The sequence below is a fragment of the Artibeus jamaicensis genome, unplaced genomic scaffold (assembly GCF_021234435.1).
Source record: "Artibeus jamaicensis isolate MK-2021 breed Jamaican fruit bat unplaced genomic scaffold, CSHL_Jam_final contig_373, whole genome shotgun sequence".
Lineage (NCBI taxonomy): Eukaryota > Metazoa > Chordata > Mammalia > Chiroptera > Phyllostomidae > Artibeus > Artibeus jamaicensis.
Genome location: NW_026521807.1, coordinates 2,771,729 through 2,790,307, shown reverse-complemented (window position 1 = coordinate 2,790,307; position 18,579 = coordinate 2,771,729). Strand labels below are relative to the sequence as shown.

At 34.1% G+C, this 18,579-nt stretch overlaps 1 protein-coding gene across 2 annotated transcripts in view; it reads left to right on the top strand.

Annotated features, from left to right (window-relative positions):
• AP3B1 (adaptor related protein complex 3 subunit beta 1) overlaps positions 1 to 18,579 on the top strand; it is a 262,282-nt gene that overhangs the window by 63,224 nt on the left and 180,479 nt on the right. For both annotated transcript variants that reach the window (XM_053664477.1, XM_053664478.1), the window contains one exon: positions 6,087 to 6,269. In XM_053664477.1, the coding sequence (XP_053520452.1) occupies positions 6,087 to 6,269 (183 nt within the window). The remainder of the gene's footprint in view (positions 1 to 6,086; positions 6,270 to 18,579) is intronic.

Sequence of the window (18,579 nt, the reverse complement as noted above, 5' to 3'; positions counted from 1 at the left end):
GGTAGTATGGACATTTTGATGATGTTAATTCTTCCAATCCATGAACATGGTATATGTTTCCATTTGTTTGTGTCTTCCTTGATTTCTTTCTTCAGTGTTGTGTAGTTTTCCGCATACAGGTCTTTTACCTCCTTGGTTAGGTTTATTCCTAGGTATTTTATTTTTCTTTTTGCTATATCAAATGGGATTTTTTTCTTGATTTCTGCTTCTGCTGTTTCATTGTTGGTATACAAAAATGCCTTTGATTTCTGGATATTGACTTTGTATCCTGCTGTTTTGCCAAATTCAGCAAAATCCTATATACAATAGAGTGTATAGGATTTTCCATGTACACTAATCATGTCATCTGCAAACAGTGACAGTTTTGTTTCCTCCTTTCCAATTTGGATGCCTTTTATTTCCTTTTCTTGTTTGATCGCTGTGGCTAAAAATTCCAATATTATATTGAATAGAAGTGGTGAAAGTGGACATCCTTGTCTTGTTCCTGATCTTAGTGGAAAAGCTTTTAGTTTTTGCCCATTGAGTATGATGTTGGCTGTAGGTATCTCATATATGGCCTTTATTATGTTGAGGAATGCTCCCTCCATTCCCACTTTGCTGAGTGTTTTTATCATAAATGGGTGTTGTACCTTATCAAAAGCTTTTTCCGCATCTATTGATATGATCATGTGATTTTTGTCTTTGGTTTTGTTTATATGATATATTACATTTACTGATTTGCAAATATTGAACCACCCTTGCATCCCTGGGATGAATCCCACTTGGTCATAGTGTATGATCTTTTTAATGTATTGTTGGATGCGGTTATCCAATATTCTATTGAGGATTTTAGTGTCTGCCTGTTTTGTATTTCAATCACTGGCTCTCTTAACCTTTTAATTTTTTTCTTTACCTTATTTCCACTCTTCTTGGTTCTTTTTCTTACTTTAAATGTCCCTTATTAAATTTTACTCAACTATATTTACCAGAGCATCTTGCAATTTAATCATCATGTCTGTTTTTTTCTGTTTTTTACCCGGTTTCAATCAACTCCTGCTTTATTTCTATCTGATGTCTTTTGTTCATTTCTGTTCTCTATTTTTGAATTTCTGATTCATGTTCATTTTTCCAGTCTCCAAATGCTTCCTTGAGGGTGCTTAATTCATTTTGGAGTGTTGTGTTTACTGTTTTCTTTTGCTTCCTCATTGATTATTTTGTGGTTAAATTTCATAAGTCGAATTGTTTTCATTTTATTTCCTGTTTTCAGTTCTTATATATTGAGTCTTTTTTTTTGTTGTTAGGGTTGGTGGTTTGAGTTTGAAGTACTTTGCAGGATTCCTAGTACAAGAGTGCCCTCCATGTCAGAATAGCAAATGTGTGTGTGGTTTTTTGTTTTGTTTTTGCTGGGAGGGCATCCATATAAAAAACAGGATGCATGTCATAAGATTATTTTGATTATTATTGTTTTTTACTTGTAAGATCCTAAATTTTTCCTCTTATTTTTTCTGTCACCTTACATTTTCTAAGGTGCTTCTCTTCTTTCACCTCTTTTTAAACCATTTTCTGCTGAAACTTTCCAAGATAGCCTCATTGACATCCATACCCCTTTCTCCAATGAATTTCCTTCTTAGTAATTTGCTCTCATTTACAGTAATCTTTTGCAGTATTTTCACACTTAGTGTTCTCTTTCTTTTTCTGCTGTTGGTTTTAGTTCCCTCTTATGACCACCACTAATTCTGGGCTGCTTTGTTCTTGGCAGTTTTATCAGACTCATAGGTTTTTGTGAAGTTTCCTGATAAAAAGCATGAAAAATAAGTTTCTGGCATTGAGGACTGACTTTTTTCATTCATGTAATTTGAAGTTTAGAGATTCTCTTTGTTTTAGTTATGCATAGGACATAGGTTTACATCTTTAGTTTTTCTGGGTTTGAGTTGGAACATTCCGATTTATTTACAAGTAGTAAATATAGTAAATACTCAGGTACAAGTAGTATTTATATTGGAGTTATTTTGAGTATTTTAAATTAGAATTATTATCAGAATGTTTTCTGATATTTTCCCCTTAGTATAGTTATAATATATTATAGAAAGGTTAAAAATATTCTGATATCTATATAAATATTTATGGTCTTTATTACCAGTTTTGCTTGTTGAATATAATACTTAATTGAAGGAAGACAGTTATAGTTCTTCTTTCCCCCAAATTAATAATGTCAGCATTGACATTTAAAATCAATAAGAATTCTAAATTATTTTTATTTAAAAACTTCCTAATTAAATGAACCTGGTCCTACTTACTTCCACATTTTCAAAAGAAATGTAGTTGTCATCAGCAGGAGCTTCTTGGGACCATTATCATGATGACATTGCTGTGGTTGCTGATAAATATGAATTTGAAAAATGTTTATTTTAAATGCTTTTAAAATTTAACCTCTACTGATTTTGATACATACGATCCCTGATTGCTTGTGTTAGCCTAAAGAAAGATTTTTTTTACAATTAATATCGCAAAGTAAACTAGCTCTGTAATTCTCATTTTAAGGAAAGTTACAATGTAAACATATGAAAAGATAATAGAATGACTTTTCCCTTTTACTAGAGAAAGACCTGTATCTGTCATATGACTAGTTCTTTTCTAAAAATAAACCATTTCGGGTTTAGGAAGAGAGTTATGGTGATGTAACTAGAAGAACCCTTGAGTGTTACTTAAGGTAACTAATATCTGAATATGTCTGTAAATTTTAAAAGCTATACTAGAAAATATATAACTATAATCAATGAAATTAAGAGGTAATACTTTGTCTATTTTCTACCACCCCCAGTCAGTAGTTACAAGTTTTCTTTATATAATTTCTTCATTTTATGTTCCTAGATTCACCATTTTCATCTTAATTTCTCCACTTAACATATACTGCATATTTTTTACTACAAACCTTTTCTACTGTTGTTATAAATTTATTTTAAAATTTGTTATACTTTTTTTTAAGTATAAAACATCTATATTTGTTGGGCATTTTAAACATAGCAGTGGAGTGTCTCTTATTTAGAACACCTCAAAAGCAGGCTGGGATTTATTTATTTTTTCATTTAGGTTAATTTTAAAGAAATTCTTTTGATGGCATTTAACTTTCTAATAGAAAACTGAGTCCTAGGAAGAAAAATTTGGTCTGTGGCCTCGAAAAACTGAGTTGCATATTTTTTTATGTGAAAGTTTCCTCTCCTTAATTTAGCTACAAAATGATGTTTAATGAATATATTGGTAGTTCATAACTAAGCTGTGGGGATAAGACACCATTTTACAAGTTATTGATTCAATGTCAGTAAAAAGCCTCACTGTCGTGGGCAAAAAAACCACACCTCTGAGTTTGTGCAGATGTTTTGTTGTGATAGATCTATTATCCAGCTATTAGAAGATAAATGACTGATCTTTCCCATTTTCCATGCCTCAAGAAAATTGAAATAAGAAGGGGAATATCATTTGAGCTGTATGATTGGGGCAGGTTGGATGGCTATTAATTTAAGAGAAGAAAATCTTGGCAGCATTGGCCAGCTTATACTGTATTATCAATCAAACCTGATGCACTTCTTGTGATGACCCAGCACTCTCAGGTTTTTGCAACGTTAATTAGAATTCATGACAAAATAGATGCAAGGAAACGTTTTGTACCCTTCATAATTTTATAGAAAATTTATTGTTATTAGCGGAACCATTTGCTTAGTGTGATTTTTTTCATTACCAGCTTGTCAACTAGCATAGATAATCTGGAGAAAATATGAACTCCATAGATGGGGTGTCACTTTTGTTGATGGTTCATGTAGTTTACCTTGGAGCACAGCTAATGGCTGAAGTTCATAGCAACAGCACAGAAAAACATTGCAACCAGGGGAAGATAAATGAACCATGTTTATTGCTTTAATATAAAAAATACATAAATGGAAAACTGCATTTGAATTTGATGAGCTCATTGCTAGTTTTGTTGAAGTGATTTATTTTTCTCCTTATATAAAAAGCTACTGTTGACACAGTAAGATGGAAATTAACTGTCTTTTTTAGGGAAACTAATATTTTTGGTTTTAAAATCTCAGTAGATCATTTAATTTTAATTCTGGGAGTTTTATAGAATATTGAACATTTAACAGACCAGAATTATCAATTCTTTTTGTAGTGTTTTAGTGTAGGGTGAGTTTGTTGAACCAATACAACAAAATACCTAAAACAGTCAGTTTTATTTTGTGGAGGTACTTTTTTTTTTACATCCTTACTAATTATCTGTTTTCTTAAACTTTATTTGTACTTAATTCTTTTTTTTTATGCTCTTTGTTAGTACTTAAGAATTATTTTGTATCCATGGCTCTTGGTTAAATCAATTTAATACCACGTGGTCGATGACTTTTAATTGGTATCTACTAAACAATTTGAAAAATATGAATCTCTAGCCATAAGCAAAATAACTTGATTTTACATAATAGTTCTTGGATTTAAGCTTTGTTGAAAGACTAACTTCCATGGATTATTTTATTCTAAGTGGTATTATTTATTTTTGTGCTTGAATACCTTTTACCAACTGATACATATATTTTATATTAATAACAAGATTGACATAAAGCATATAAGTATAGATATATATATATTTTAACAATTGCTACGTTATTCTGTAGTTTGATACCATAAATTTAGTTGTGTTAAGAGATTTTTAAATGATACTATTTCTCTCTTTTTGAAATACAGTTATCATAGAATATAATTTTTAAGGAGTGATTTATGCAGAAGAGCTCAAAATGTAAAGTTAAAAACACAAACTTAACTTTCTGTATCAATAACAAATAGAACATTATATGTATAATGCATTTTTATTTAGTTCACACAAGTAATCAATCCTTTGCTTTTTCAATTGAGGTGCATTCATGCTGAGACCAGCAGGCACCAGTACATGGGCAGGGCTGGAGTCAATAAATGCAGCTTCACGTTTATACTGATTGGTAATTCATGAAATCCCCACAGGACTGGAAACTTGTTTAGCATAATAGCAAGTCTATATTCTGAGCTGTTTTCTTTCAATTGTATTGTTGGTTGCATATTAATAAACTAAATGTCAGCCAAGTAAAGGGACAAACATTAAAAATATGAATATCATTGTATCTAATGTTTTTTAAAAAGTACCATTTCAAATAAGTTGTATTTCTATTTAATTGCTTATTTTAAGTCATTGGGGAAATTTTAGATGCTAAAATGAAGATCCCTGGTGTTCAGAAAGAATATGATATTAATTTATTTTTTCAAAAGCATTTTATATTGTTGGCTAACTGCACACGTATCAGTGGTACATATATAGAAGTATTTGTATATTATTTATTTTGCTTAGTTTGTATCTTTAAAGACATCTTGTTTTCACCTCTTTGCAAAAGCATGAGATTTCCAAAAACAGCAAATGTGGTTCATTAATTGGTCTTAGAGAAAGCTGCCTTTTGTTGGTAATATATTATCTGAACTTACACATATTGTTACAAAAATAGTAAAATGTACTAAGTTTTTAGCCTGTGCCTTCTTTGTAAATAGAAAGTTTTATATTGATAAAAACAGGTGGATTAAAATGTATAAGATATTAAAGTGTTTTTGTTTGAAAATCATTTGTGAATTCTCCACACACATTTTAAAATAAATTTATTTTGAAATTACTGTCATTCTCATTGTAAACGGACATGATGTCATTCTTGTTAATGTCTTGATTCTTTTTCTGAATATTGTCATGCACTGAATAATTAATCTTTAGAATTTAGGTTACCTTTAAAAATGAAAAATGCATAATGAATATGTTTAATTCACATATAACAATGTAACCTGATAACATAAAAAATTACCAGAATTTCTACTTCTAATACTTCAGAAAAATATTAGCTTTGTAGACACATTACAACTCTTAAAATTATTCTTTGAGGGAGTGACACTTTAAAACTTGTTATTTAAGTGCTTGTCATCATTTATTAATTAAATGACTAAATACTTTAAATATTGGTCATCATAACACTTACTGTACCTCCTTAATGCCAGAATCGACTCTTCGATGGCAGGAAAACTTTTTTGTAATGTCCTATTTCTTTTCTTTCTAGCTAGTAGCTGGCAGTGTTGTGATGGCTTTTGAGGAAGTCTGCCCGGATAGAATCGATCTGATTCACAAGAATTACCGCAAGCTCTGTAACTTACTAGTTGATGTTGAAGAATGGGGACAGGTTGTCATCATCCATGTGTTAACGCGATACGCTCGCACACAGTTTGTCAGTCCTTGGAAAGAGGTAAGTGTGGAATAATCTTCCACGTATAAAATATACTAAGGAAATGGATGAACTTTAAAAAATGTGTACAACAAAATTATGAGTACTAAAACATAGAAACTGTCTTTAAGGAGATCTCATTTTTCTCATGTTCTTTTGGAAAGCAGGAAATGATAAAAATGCAAGGATAATTGGTAATTATTTTGGCATTGGTTGATACCTACAATGGCATGCTGTATAAAATTCTAGGTTATTCTACTTAAAAATCAAAGTATATTTTAATTATTCATACATTAAAAGTCTTATGTCACATGGGCTCTTAAGTTGATTCAATTTTACTGATCATCTGTGCTTTTGTTTTATAACGAACTATAGAAATAGTTTGTTATAGTCTGAAAGTATAGTCTTGTGTTTTATAAATTTAACTTGATCATTGAGCGAAGTAAACTTCCGATGACACTTATGCTGGTTTAAGCATTATGACTATTTGCTTCAGAAATCTTGGTCTTTTCATGTAAATGGTAACTTTGACAAGATATTTTTGTTGCTGATAGCTAGTTGTTTGATTTTAGTTCCTTTCCAGAATGCTATTCAGATTTTTTTCTGTTGTGTAGGTTATAGGTAATTTTGTCTTACCTAGCCCTCGTCATTATTTAACAGAACACTTTTATTTTTATTTTTCTAATTTTTAAAAATCCCTGCCTGAGAATATATTTTGATTTTAGAGAGAGAGGAAGGGTGAGGGTGGAGAGAGACGGAAGGAGAGAAACAGAGAGGCAGGCATCCGTGTAAGAGAAAAGCATCGATTGGGTGCTTCCCGTACATGTCCCGACTGGAGATCGAATCGGCAGCCTCGGTATGTGCCTTCGGTGGGAATGGTACTCACAACCTTCTGGGCGTGGGATGATGCTCCAGCCAGCTGAGCCACTCGGCTGGGGCTTTAATGAAATTTTTTCTTGTACTCTCCTGTTACCCTCAAATTATTTTAGTAGCCGTATGCAAATGATCCTTTGCTTTGTCATTATGTAGAAATTGGAATTAAAATATATACATTATTTACTCTATCTTCTAAAAATATGTAACAAATTTTAAAGCTGTCTTTGTAGTTTGTTCTTCTGTGTTTCTGTCACTTGAATTTTAGACTCATTTTAGATAAAAATTAATGTTTAAAGCTATTTGCAAAACAAAGAAATGCAGTTCTCTACTTTCATATTTATTTATACTTTGGATAGACAATTTGGAAAAGTGGGACTATATGCATACTCTATTTTTACATGTTAACTCTGTGAACTTAATTATTACAAACATGGGATGAGCTCTGGTCATTGTCCTGATACACTGGAATTGGGCTAAATTTCTCATCTTTGTCACTTATTTGCAATCTGAGGTAGGCTTTATTTTAAATTACGTGGCTTATAGACTGATCCACCAGTTTCCAAGTGTACACCTCTGCCCTCAGGATGCTGCAGTACTGCCCCTGGCACATCCAGGGGGTGGGGTTCTAGACTCTGCAGCTTGCAAGACCCTTGCTGCCGTTCCAGAGCAGGCTTCACCTTCGCCTGTCTCTTGTGTGCAGCTTTGCATATGATTTCCTTTGAGAAAGGTTCCTTGGCTAAAAGAAAAGGAAAAATCTCACTAAAATAGAAGATTTGTAAAGGTTTAACTACGTATAATTATATGTATTCTCTTTTGTAAAATCTTTTTTAAAAAGATTTTTATTTATTTATTTTTAGAGGGGAAGGGAGGGAGAAAGAGAGGGGGAGAAACAGCAATGTGCCAGAGATACATCTTTTGGTTGCCTTTCACACCCCCAACTGGGGACCTGGCCTGCAACCCAGACATGTACCCTGACTGGGAATTGAACTGGTGACCTTTCTGTTCTGAGGCTGGCACCCAATCCTCTGAGCCACACCAGCCAGGGTGATTATATATGTATTGCTAAAACATTATAGAAGCAATTCAAGCACATGGTGAAATAAATGTCTTTCTTTTCACAATTTCTCGGTAGACCCTTGAGGTGCATTTACTGGCAACCACTTAATTTCAGTTGTTCTAGTGGGTTTAATTTTTACTTTGGATAACATGTAATTTAAAACAATATCAGTTGACACCAAAATAATCAAGATAACAGACTTGCGTCTCATTGGATACATATATGTTCTGTTTATTACCAGTGGGCATGATTTGGAAAGGTCATCTTTTACTGTGGTATTAAAAGTAAGAGATTGTCAGAGATGTTAGGCTTTTAGTACAACTACATTTTATAAAAGTAAGGTTTAAATTATTAAATTTTAATAATTAGTTACATTATTTAAATTATTAAATAGTTATTAAAATTGTTATCTAATTATTATCCTTCGGATCATGCCCACGCTTGCTCTTTCCTTCACCCCATCTCAGACTTCTCTGTGGCTAGTTCTGGTTCTCCGTTACAGAGAAACTTTCGAGCGAGCAGCCATGTCACTTTTAGTCTTGAAGACTTTTTGACTTAAACTTTAAGTTGTATCCAACTCTTTAGGACTACATGTGGTCATTTAACTTTGAAAGTTGGCAAACTGAATTATAAAGCAACATTTGACCATACCTGGAAGAAACTGAGAAGTATTTTGCATTTATATCTGTTTTCATTTTTCACTTTTTATGTTGTAAGAAGCACACCGTGAAGTACTGTTCAAGAGTATTATAGAATAGAAAGGTAAAATGGAACAGTGCTCCAGCAGAGTAAGTGCTGAGTTGTTACCATCCTTTTTTAAAAATACATTTTTTGAGTCCTTACTCAAGGATATGTTCATTGATTTTAGAAGAGTGAGGAAGGGAGAGAGAGAGAGACAAAAAGAAAAACATGGACATGAGAAACATCAATTGGTTGCCTCCAATCTGCGCCTGGAGTAGATTTGGAGATCTAACCCACAACCTAGGTATGTGCCCTGACTGGGAATTGAACCTGTCACCTTTTGATGTACAGAATGGGATGACGCTCCAACCAGTTGAGCCACCCAGCCAAGGCATTACCATTCTTTTTTATCATTTTATCATCAACACTTGAATACTTAAAATTTTTTTATTTGTTTAATTTTAGAGATAGGAGAAAGGTGGGAGATAGGGAGAAAAACATTGCCCTGACTTGGGACCCAGTCTACAATCCAGGCATGTGCTCTGACTGGGGATCAAACTTGTGACCTTTCACTTTGTGGGACAATGCCCACCCAACTGAGCCACAGCGGTCACGGCAATACTTGAATACTGTTTTATTTTTTTAAATGAAATCAGCACATTAGACAGGTGTTCATTCTAGTACCCCCATCCCATTTTACCTAACAGACAAAAATCATTTACATAAAATGCTATGTGAACATCACTTTATGATATATATATAAAGGGCCATTTATCTCAAAGTGAAGGAATTTGCAAGCGAGAAAAGTGTCACTAAAATAATATATTGATTTGTTATATAAAATTAAAAAACTGCCTAAAATAGAAAATTTATTAAAATTAAGAGGTTTCCTTCTCAATGCTAAGAGAAAATGTGAAAAATAATACTGTTAATATTTTGTATTTAGCAATTTAATAGCGTGCCGTACTTTCTTATGTAGTATTTTATGTGAGATAGGGCAGTGAAAATTATTAAATCCATTTTATAAATAAGTCACCTAAGGTAATACTGCTTTTAAAAGGTGGAACCAGATATATAAACAGAGTAAGTAACCTGATGCTTATATCAACATTCTTCCCTTTATATTCTGTAACCCCGTAACTTTTAAATTAACATATCTTTTTGCTACTTTAATATATTTCTGTGTGTTTGCTTATTCTGCTCCAGTCAAAGCTAATTTTGAAGCTTCCAATCCATAGTATTCAGACATTGCCATTAGCTAACAACCATAATTAAATTTACTTTTCACAAAGGTGTTTCTCATTGAATTGTCTAAAACATTTGTTTATGTTTATGTGCTTGAAAGCTAGCAGAATTGTTTTTTTGAGGAACTAAAAGTTAGTGGAAATACTTTTAAGATGAGCTGATGTACATGCATTTGTCAGTAAGTTCTTAAATGAATACATCATATACAGCCAGGTTTCTTCAGAGGCAGAGAGATTTTTAATTTAGCTTATTTGCATCATTATAGATCAGTATTTAGGCTGTTTATATGTAAATGTATGATTTGAGGAACAATTAAGTTTTGACAAAGTAGATTGCAGTCATATCAATTGCAGTTCATTTTCTATAATTTTTCTAACTGACATCTTTGATGATAAATAGTGGATGCAAAGTCAAAGCCGATTATACAGTGCACTAGGAATTCATGGGACTGTCAGGGAGAAGACCGATTGACTTTAAATTTACATATTAATGAGAAGATTTGTTAAGAAGGTGCTTGACTATAGAAAATAACAGCGTATTTATAGGGCACGACATTTTATAAATAAAGCTGATGCAGGAAAATGGAAATTAAACCTTTTAGGTTAATAAATTCGAGAGACTGCTAAAACGCATGTTTGCATTTTTATTTTCTTAAACTTACTCTTTGCAGTCCATGTGCATTGTTTTTTCATTCTAGGTCAAGTTTGTATAATTTTCAAGGATATAAAATTACTTAAATATTTTCTTTGTGTTATTCAAGCCTATTAAGGTAGAATACTCGAAGCATAAATATAAATCTCTAAAACTAAAGTTTCTTTTATTGAAGTAATGGACTTGCAAAAGTGTTATAAAACACCAAGTAAATTTTAAGAGTGATTGGAAAAAAAAACTTTAGTGGCATTAATTATCAACTGAAATAAAACTGGTGCTGGGGACTGACAGGAATGTTTCTAATTTTGTTAATACAGTTTTTAAAGATGAACTTTCTCAAGGAGGTAATAATTTTGCAGGAGATATCAAAATATCTTATTTCAGTAATTTGGGACTTAAAACTTTATATTCACAGTTCTTTTTGCATATGAATCCAAGTACTACAATTTTGGTAGCAGTATGTATACCTTTTGAAACTTGGAGTAATTAATCTACTTTTATTTCTCTTCATATATCAGTATTTAATTTAAAAACCCTATATAGATGTAAAAAAGTTCCAAGTTTAGAATTTTTTAAAAAGAACTTTTCAGATTCATTTCTTAAGCTTTTTAGGGCTAGCTATAAAATACAAACTTAGCAGAACATGAAATTCATACACTGTACCTAGTTCTCGATTAGCAAGTTTTGGAAAAACAATGGTACTTTGGTAAAGGGTTCAAGACTTCACGTTTAGATCTTATCTGAGAAGGCCTAAGTGTTAGAGATTATTTTTTAGTAATTTTTAATTTTCTTACAAGTTAATTTTCTTAATAAATTTTATATTGTTTCTTACTAGTGGACTGTTTGCTAATCTTATTCTTCTGTGGAACTTTTAAAAAACAAAATGGTGGGGAGTTGTAGAATCCATGCTTTACAATGTGAATAAAAAGGCTTTTGTATGCTTTTTCAGGCAACTATTGATGAAGGGTTCAATGTGGAGTTTAATAGGAAACTGTGCACCATTTGCCGATACTGAAATGAAGTCTCCCTTCCATTCATAAGTTATGAAGCATTCATTTAAAGATTCCTTATTCTTTTGTTCTTCATAATTTATTTTTCATTGGGATTTTTTTAACTCATGATATTTTACATTTGCTCTGGCTGGTGTAGCTCAGTGAATTGAGCGTGGGCTGCGAACCAGAGGGTCGCAGGTTCAATTCTTAGGGGACATGCCTTGGTTGCAGGCCAGGTCCCCAGTGGGGGCCATGTGAGAGGCAGTCACACATTGATGTTTCTTTCTCTCTTTCTCCCTCCCTTCCCCTCTCTAAAAATAAATAAATAAAGTCTTTTAAAAAATAGCAAAATGGGGAAGTAGATCTCAAAAACATGAGTTCTACTTCATAAAATAAAAATTAAAAAATATTTTACATTTTATCTAAGTAACATGTACATGATTTTTAAAAAGTTAATACTGCAAGGCTTGGAAGAAACATTTTTTGTCCCATACTTCCCCATATGTGAATTATCTACCTCAAGTTCTTCATGGCTTTTGTGTGTATCTCTGTATTTAACTTTTTCCATTTCTAAGTAATATACATAGTATTGCTGTTTCTTTTTTTTTATTAATTTATTTTTTTATTGATTATGCCATTACATTTACTCTATTCCCCCCTCCCTTCCCCTCCACCCTGCATACCCCTCCCCCACCATTTCCCCCTTTAGTTCATGAACATGTGTCTCAAATTCTTTAGATTCTGTATTTCCCCTACTATTCTTACCCTCCCCCCTATGTATTTTCTACCTACTGTCTATGCTACTTATTTTCTGTACCTTCTCCCCCCTTCTCCTCCTCCCACTCCCCTGTTGCTAACCCTCCCTGAGATCTTCATTTCTATGGTTCTGCTCCTGATCTAGCTATCCTCTTAGTTTGCTTTTGTTTTAGGTGTGGTTCTTAATAACTGTGAGTTTGCTGTCCTTTCACTGTTCATCTTTTTTATCTTCTTTTTCTTAGGTAAGTCCCTTTAACATTTCATATAATAAGGGCTTGGTGATGATGAACTCCTTGAATTTGATCTTATCTGAGAAGCACTTTATCTGTCCTTCCATTCTAAATGAAAGTTTTGCTGGGTAGAGCAATCTTGGTTGTAGGTCTTTGGATTTCATGACTTGGAATACCTCTTTCCAGCCCCTTCTTGCCTGTAAGGTCTCTTTTGAGAAATCAGCTGACAGTCTGATAGGAACTCCTTTGTAGGTGACTGTCCCCTTATCTCTTGCTGCTTCTAGGATTCTCTCCTTCATTTTAATCTTGGCTAATGTAATGATGATGTGCCTTGGTGTGTTCCTTCTTGGGTCCAACTTCTTTGGGACTCTCTGAGCTTCCTGGATTTCCTGGAAGTCTATTTCCTTGGCCAGATTGGGGAAATTCTCCTTTATTATTTGTTCAAATAATTTTTCAACTGGTGGTTGTGCCTTTCCCCCTTCTGGTACCCCTATAATTCGGATGTTGGAACGTTTAAAGATGTCCTGGAGGTTCCTAAGCTTCTCCCTCATTTTTCTGAATTCTTATTTCTTCATTCCTTACTGTTTGATCATTTTTTTCTTCCTTCTGGTTCTCTCCCTTGATTTGAGTCCCAATTTTCTTTCCATTACTATTGGTATCTTTTGTATCACCATTCATTTCAATTAATTTAGCTTCCATATGTTTCTCTAATTTGTGACTAAAGTCAACCAGTTCTGTAAGGATCCTTATAACCAGTGTTTTGAACTGTGCATCTGAAAGACTGGCTATTTCTTCATCACTTAGGTCTATCGGTTCTGGGGCTCTGAGTTGTCCTAGAGCCATTTTTGGTCTATTCGTGCTGTTAAGTGAGCGGAGCGAAGCCTTAGTTGTTTACCAGGACGGGGGACCCAGGTCGCTGGTTTGTGACGCTGTGTGTGGGGGCGGGGTCAGAGAGGGAGCAATGGCGTTCCTCTCCGCTAGCCCAGCGCATCCAGTCACTCACACGCCTCGGGCTTGTTTATCCGATCCTAATTGTGCGAGCCTGCTGCACCGCGTGGTTTTCCCTTCTCACTGGTTTCTCCGCACGTAAATGCACGCGACCGACCGACCCACCGCTCTCTCTACTATTCTTAACCTCCCGGACATATTTTGTACCTACCATTTATCCTTCTTATTCCCTGTACTTTTTTCCTTCATGCCCCTCTTCCCCTCCCCACTGATAACCCTTGATGTGATCTTCATTTCTGTGATTCTGTTCCTGTTCTAGTTGTTTCCTTAGTTTTTTTTTAGGTTCAGTTGTTGATAGTGGTGAGTTTGTTGTTATTTTACTGTTCATAGTTTTGATCTTTTTCTTAGATAAATCCCTTTAACATTTCATATAATAAGGGCCTGGTGATGAGCTCCTTTAATTTGACCTTATCTGGGAAGCACTTTCTCTGCCCTTCCATTCTAAATGAAAGTTTTGCTAGATAGAGTAATCTTGGATGTAGGTCCTTGCCTTTCATAACTTGGAATACTTCTTTCCAGCCCCTTCTTACCTATAAGTTTGCTTTTGAGAAATCAGCTGATAGCCTTATGAGAACTCCTTTGTTGGTAACTCTCTCCTTTCCTCTGGCTGCTTTTAGGATTCTCTCCTTTTCTTTAATCTTGGGTAATGTAATTATGATGTACCTTGGTGTGTTCCTCCTTGGGTCCACTTTCTTTGGGACTCTCTGAGCTTCTGGGACTTCCTGGAAGTCTTATTTCCTTTGCCATATTGAGGAAGTTCTCCTTCATTATATCTTTCAAATCAGTTTTCAGTTTCTTGCTCTTCAAAAGTATATTTGCAGTCGTTCACATGGAAAATAATATAATAATAAATAAATAATACAATAATAAACTTTCATATATTCACAACTGTAAACCTGCTTTTGCTCCATCCTCTAATTTGTTATCTATTTAGCTGTATCTAAAAGTTGATTGATTTTTCTTTTTAAAGAGAGAGAGCTATGTATAGAGAAACATCAATTTCTTATTCTACTTATTTATGTATTCATTGGTTGATTCTTGTGTGTGCTTTGGCTAGAGGTTGAACTCCTAACCTTGACATATCGGGAAGACACTCTTAACCAACTGAGCTACTCAGCCAAGGTCTCTCTATACACACCTTAAATCGCTGATACATGTCAAAATCACTGCCCTCCTTCTGGATGTCGTGAGTCTTCAACAGAGTCTAGAGTTCCATACTAGTTACATCAGACAGATTCTGCACATGCATTGTTATATAGGTGGTTTGGAGAATGTGGCAGATACTGTTGATTGTTGCTAACAGCCAATCTGCATTTAAAAATGTCTTCTTCCTTGCAAACAGATTTTCTGCAGGGATTGAGCAACCAAGTATTTTTGAAGAAGCCATGTTGTACTTACTCCCCAGACCAGACTAGTGTAGTAAATGTTAATTACATTTCCAATGTAGGTGATGAATTTAGGAATGGGCATGTAATGCATCTGGCTAATAGGAAGTGATGGGAACTATCAGAAAATTGGAGTGCAGAAGGATGTCTGAGGAAGGTTTACTTTCACATGAGAAGTTTGAAGACATTTGACTTAAGGCTGAGATATACTTCATGGAATTACAGTTTCAGTCCCCATTGATGGAATAAATTGATTGAATTAACTATGTGGGAAATGATTTTGGGAACCAGCAAACTAAAGTCACTATAGGGCAATGGAAGGTAGGCAAAAACTTGTGAGGACTGTACACATGAAAGACTGAAATATTAAGGTGTAAGATTTGTGATTTTGCAGGTTTTTGGCTGAGGGCACCTTCCCTGTATAATAATGGGAAAAAGTCACAGCCTAAGTTATCTAGGTGCCAGAGAACAGATTTGAAGGCTGTCAGAAGACCTAAAAAGTTTCCGGGAAGTTCCAAAAGGGTGCAGGAATCTTGGAAGGATGAAACTTCTGGAAATGCACGTAAGCACCATCCAAATCCTTGGCTAACCTACACTTGTGTGGGGAACACTGCAGTGGATTTAGGCAAAAGCCAGCATCAATAAGATAAAAGATCTGAGTGGAAGTTGCACTTGCTGGCCAAAGTAAAGTAGACAAAGGTTTGGATTTGAAACCAGTAAAATACCAGTTATAACAAATAGTAATATACTTCAGAGGAATGCAGGGAAGAATTTTGTAGTGTATGACTGATCATACCCAGAATACAATTTTAAAGTATTAGTGACCATAAGCAAAAGCAGTAATTGGTGCTCAAAAGAAAAAGCAAACAATAGAAAGTAACCTGAAGATAATCAAGAAGAAGCAATTGCCAGACAAATAAAGCAGCTATTACATAATATATTATACATGTAATATATCATATAATGACATATATACTATATACAGCATATAGTATATAATGTATACTATACGTAACATACTACATGATATATGTAATATATACTATAATATATTGTGTATGATATGATATACTATATATTATAGTATACATAGTATATGTATACAGTATATATACACACCATACTAGAATATACATAGTATATATAATATTCCAAAATATTAAAGGCAACATAGTTGTATTGAATGAGTAGATGAGGAATCTTAACTAAAAAATTAACTATATCAAACATTCTTATAATAAGAACTTTCAGTTAAGAAAGAGCCAAACAGAAGGTCTAGGGCTGAGAAATAAGGTGATTAAATTAAAAATATATACTAGCTGGGCTTAACAACCAAGAAGAGAGAGCAAAAGAGTTAAGAAACCTCAATGTAGATCAATAGAAATTATTTGATCCTAAGAACAGGCTAAAAAAACAAGTGAAGAAAGTGAACAGCCATAGAAATATGTGGAACAACATCAAACAGAATGAAATACTTGTAACTGAAGTCCCCGAAAGAGAGGAAAGAGTGAATAGAACAGAAATAATACCTGGAACAATAAAGGCTGCAAAAATTTCAAATCTAGTTTAAGAAGAAAAACAAAGATAAAGCAAGCATACAGGTACAGGAACTCCTCAATCTCTCAAACAAAAATAAATAAAAAAGTCAAACCTATGCGTATCATAGTTAGACTTCTAAAATCAAAAGAGAAAAAAATCTTAAAAGCAGACAGAGATAAATGGTGCATCATATACAGAAGAACAGTGATGTGAGTAACTGCTGATCAGAATCAGTGGAGTCAAAAAAACAATGGAATATTTCCTTCCTTTCTTCTTCTGTAGGTTTTTTGTTTTAGTGTTTAATATTTTTTTGCTTTAAAAGTTTTTAAATTGGTGTTTCTTGGACCCTTAGTTTCTTACCCTTGCTTTATTAGAGTACAGATATTAAAATTCTTATAAGATTAAAGAAATGAAAAACAAATACTTTACTGATTTCTCCCCTTCACAAATATCTACAAGTATTTCAAAACCTCTGCTATAACTCTGTAACCTTTTTTAAAAAAGATTTTATTTATTTATTTTTAGAGCGAGGGGAAGAGACAGAGAAAGAGATGGAGGGATACATCAATGTATGGTTGCCTCTCATGCATCCCCTACTGGGGGACTGGCTGCAACCCAGGCATGTGCCCTGACCGGGAATCGAACCAGAGACCCTTTGGTTCGCAAGCCCGCACTCAGTCCACTGAGCCATACCAGCCTGGGCATGTAACCATTTAAAAAATGTTTGAAAGGACAATTATAGTTACCAATTTCAATTCGATAGTGATTTACCTTTTCTTATATATAGTCTTTTAATTTCAGGGGCAAAGTTTTCAAATAATTGGAACCCTGAGGTTTTTTCTTTTTTGGGATGTCTTGGAGCCTTTAGGCCTAAGTTCAATGTGGGTCATGAGTATATTTTACTTCAGAGAAGTTTGGAAAAATGCCTTATGTAGATATGTAGATTCTGTGGTAAGGGCTCTGCTCACAGACTGCCCTTCCCCCCTCACCCCCCTTTGCCAGGGATTAGAATTATTTTACCAAGACATGATCTGCTTGGGGAGGAAAGGTGGCTGATCTCTCAAAGGAGAAGGGCCTTGAGGGTATTCCTCAGTGGGCTTTTACTGAGTTCAGTTCGCACAGGAATACAGGTAAAGCTAATCAGTCATTGCCAGGCAGTAAGGATCAAACAACAGATAACATTCAAAGAACTATGAGGGCTTATTCTGAGTTAGGGTCAGTTAGCTAAAGGGCCATAAAACTTTGGGACCCGTCATTGGCTAAACCAGTCATCTGCCCAGGGCCAAGCAGGGTGAAGTAAAAGGGGAAAGTGGCCTGTGCCCCTGCCAGGAAGATAAGTTTTGGCCTCTTAGTGGCTTATGGTCCCAGTGTCTCTTTATTCAGCCTTAGCCACGGCGGGGTTACAGCTTCCCCAACAGATTCTGCACATTTCTCAGTTTCAAAAGATTGGAAACTCCTGCATTCAGAAAACTTGTTTCTTACATTGTGGAGCTGAACAGAGAGTCATAGAATCGAAAAGAAGTGTTGTGGGCAGTGAACACTGAATTTCATGGTGGCTCAACACAAAATAACTGGGCACAGGTGTTCTGTAATTGTGACGTATTGGGGGAGATTTAGTGCTCAATGGTCCTCAAACCCACACTTCCACCTGTGTGGTATAATGGTCACTGGGCTGTGGTATAAAACATGTAAAATGAACAAAGCAGTTACCTTACAGGAGAAAAAAAGTCTCAATCCAGTATTGGATTCATATCCTTGGGTGGTTTTATATAGATCTGGTTTTGGGGGAAAGAGACTTCATTTTTTTTCTTTGAGAAAAACACTAAATTTAATGTTTTATTACACATGAGATATTTTTCTCTGATGAGGTATACCATACATATTAAATAGCTGTTTTAACAAAGTGGTTAT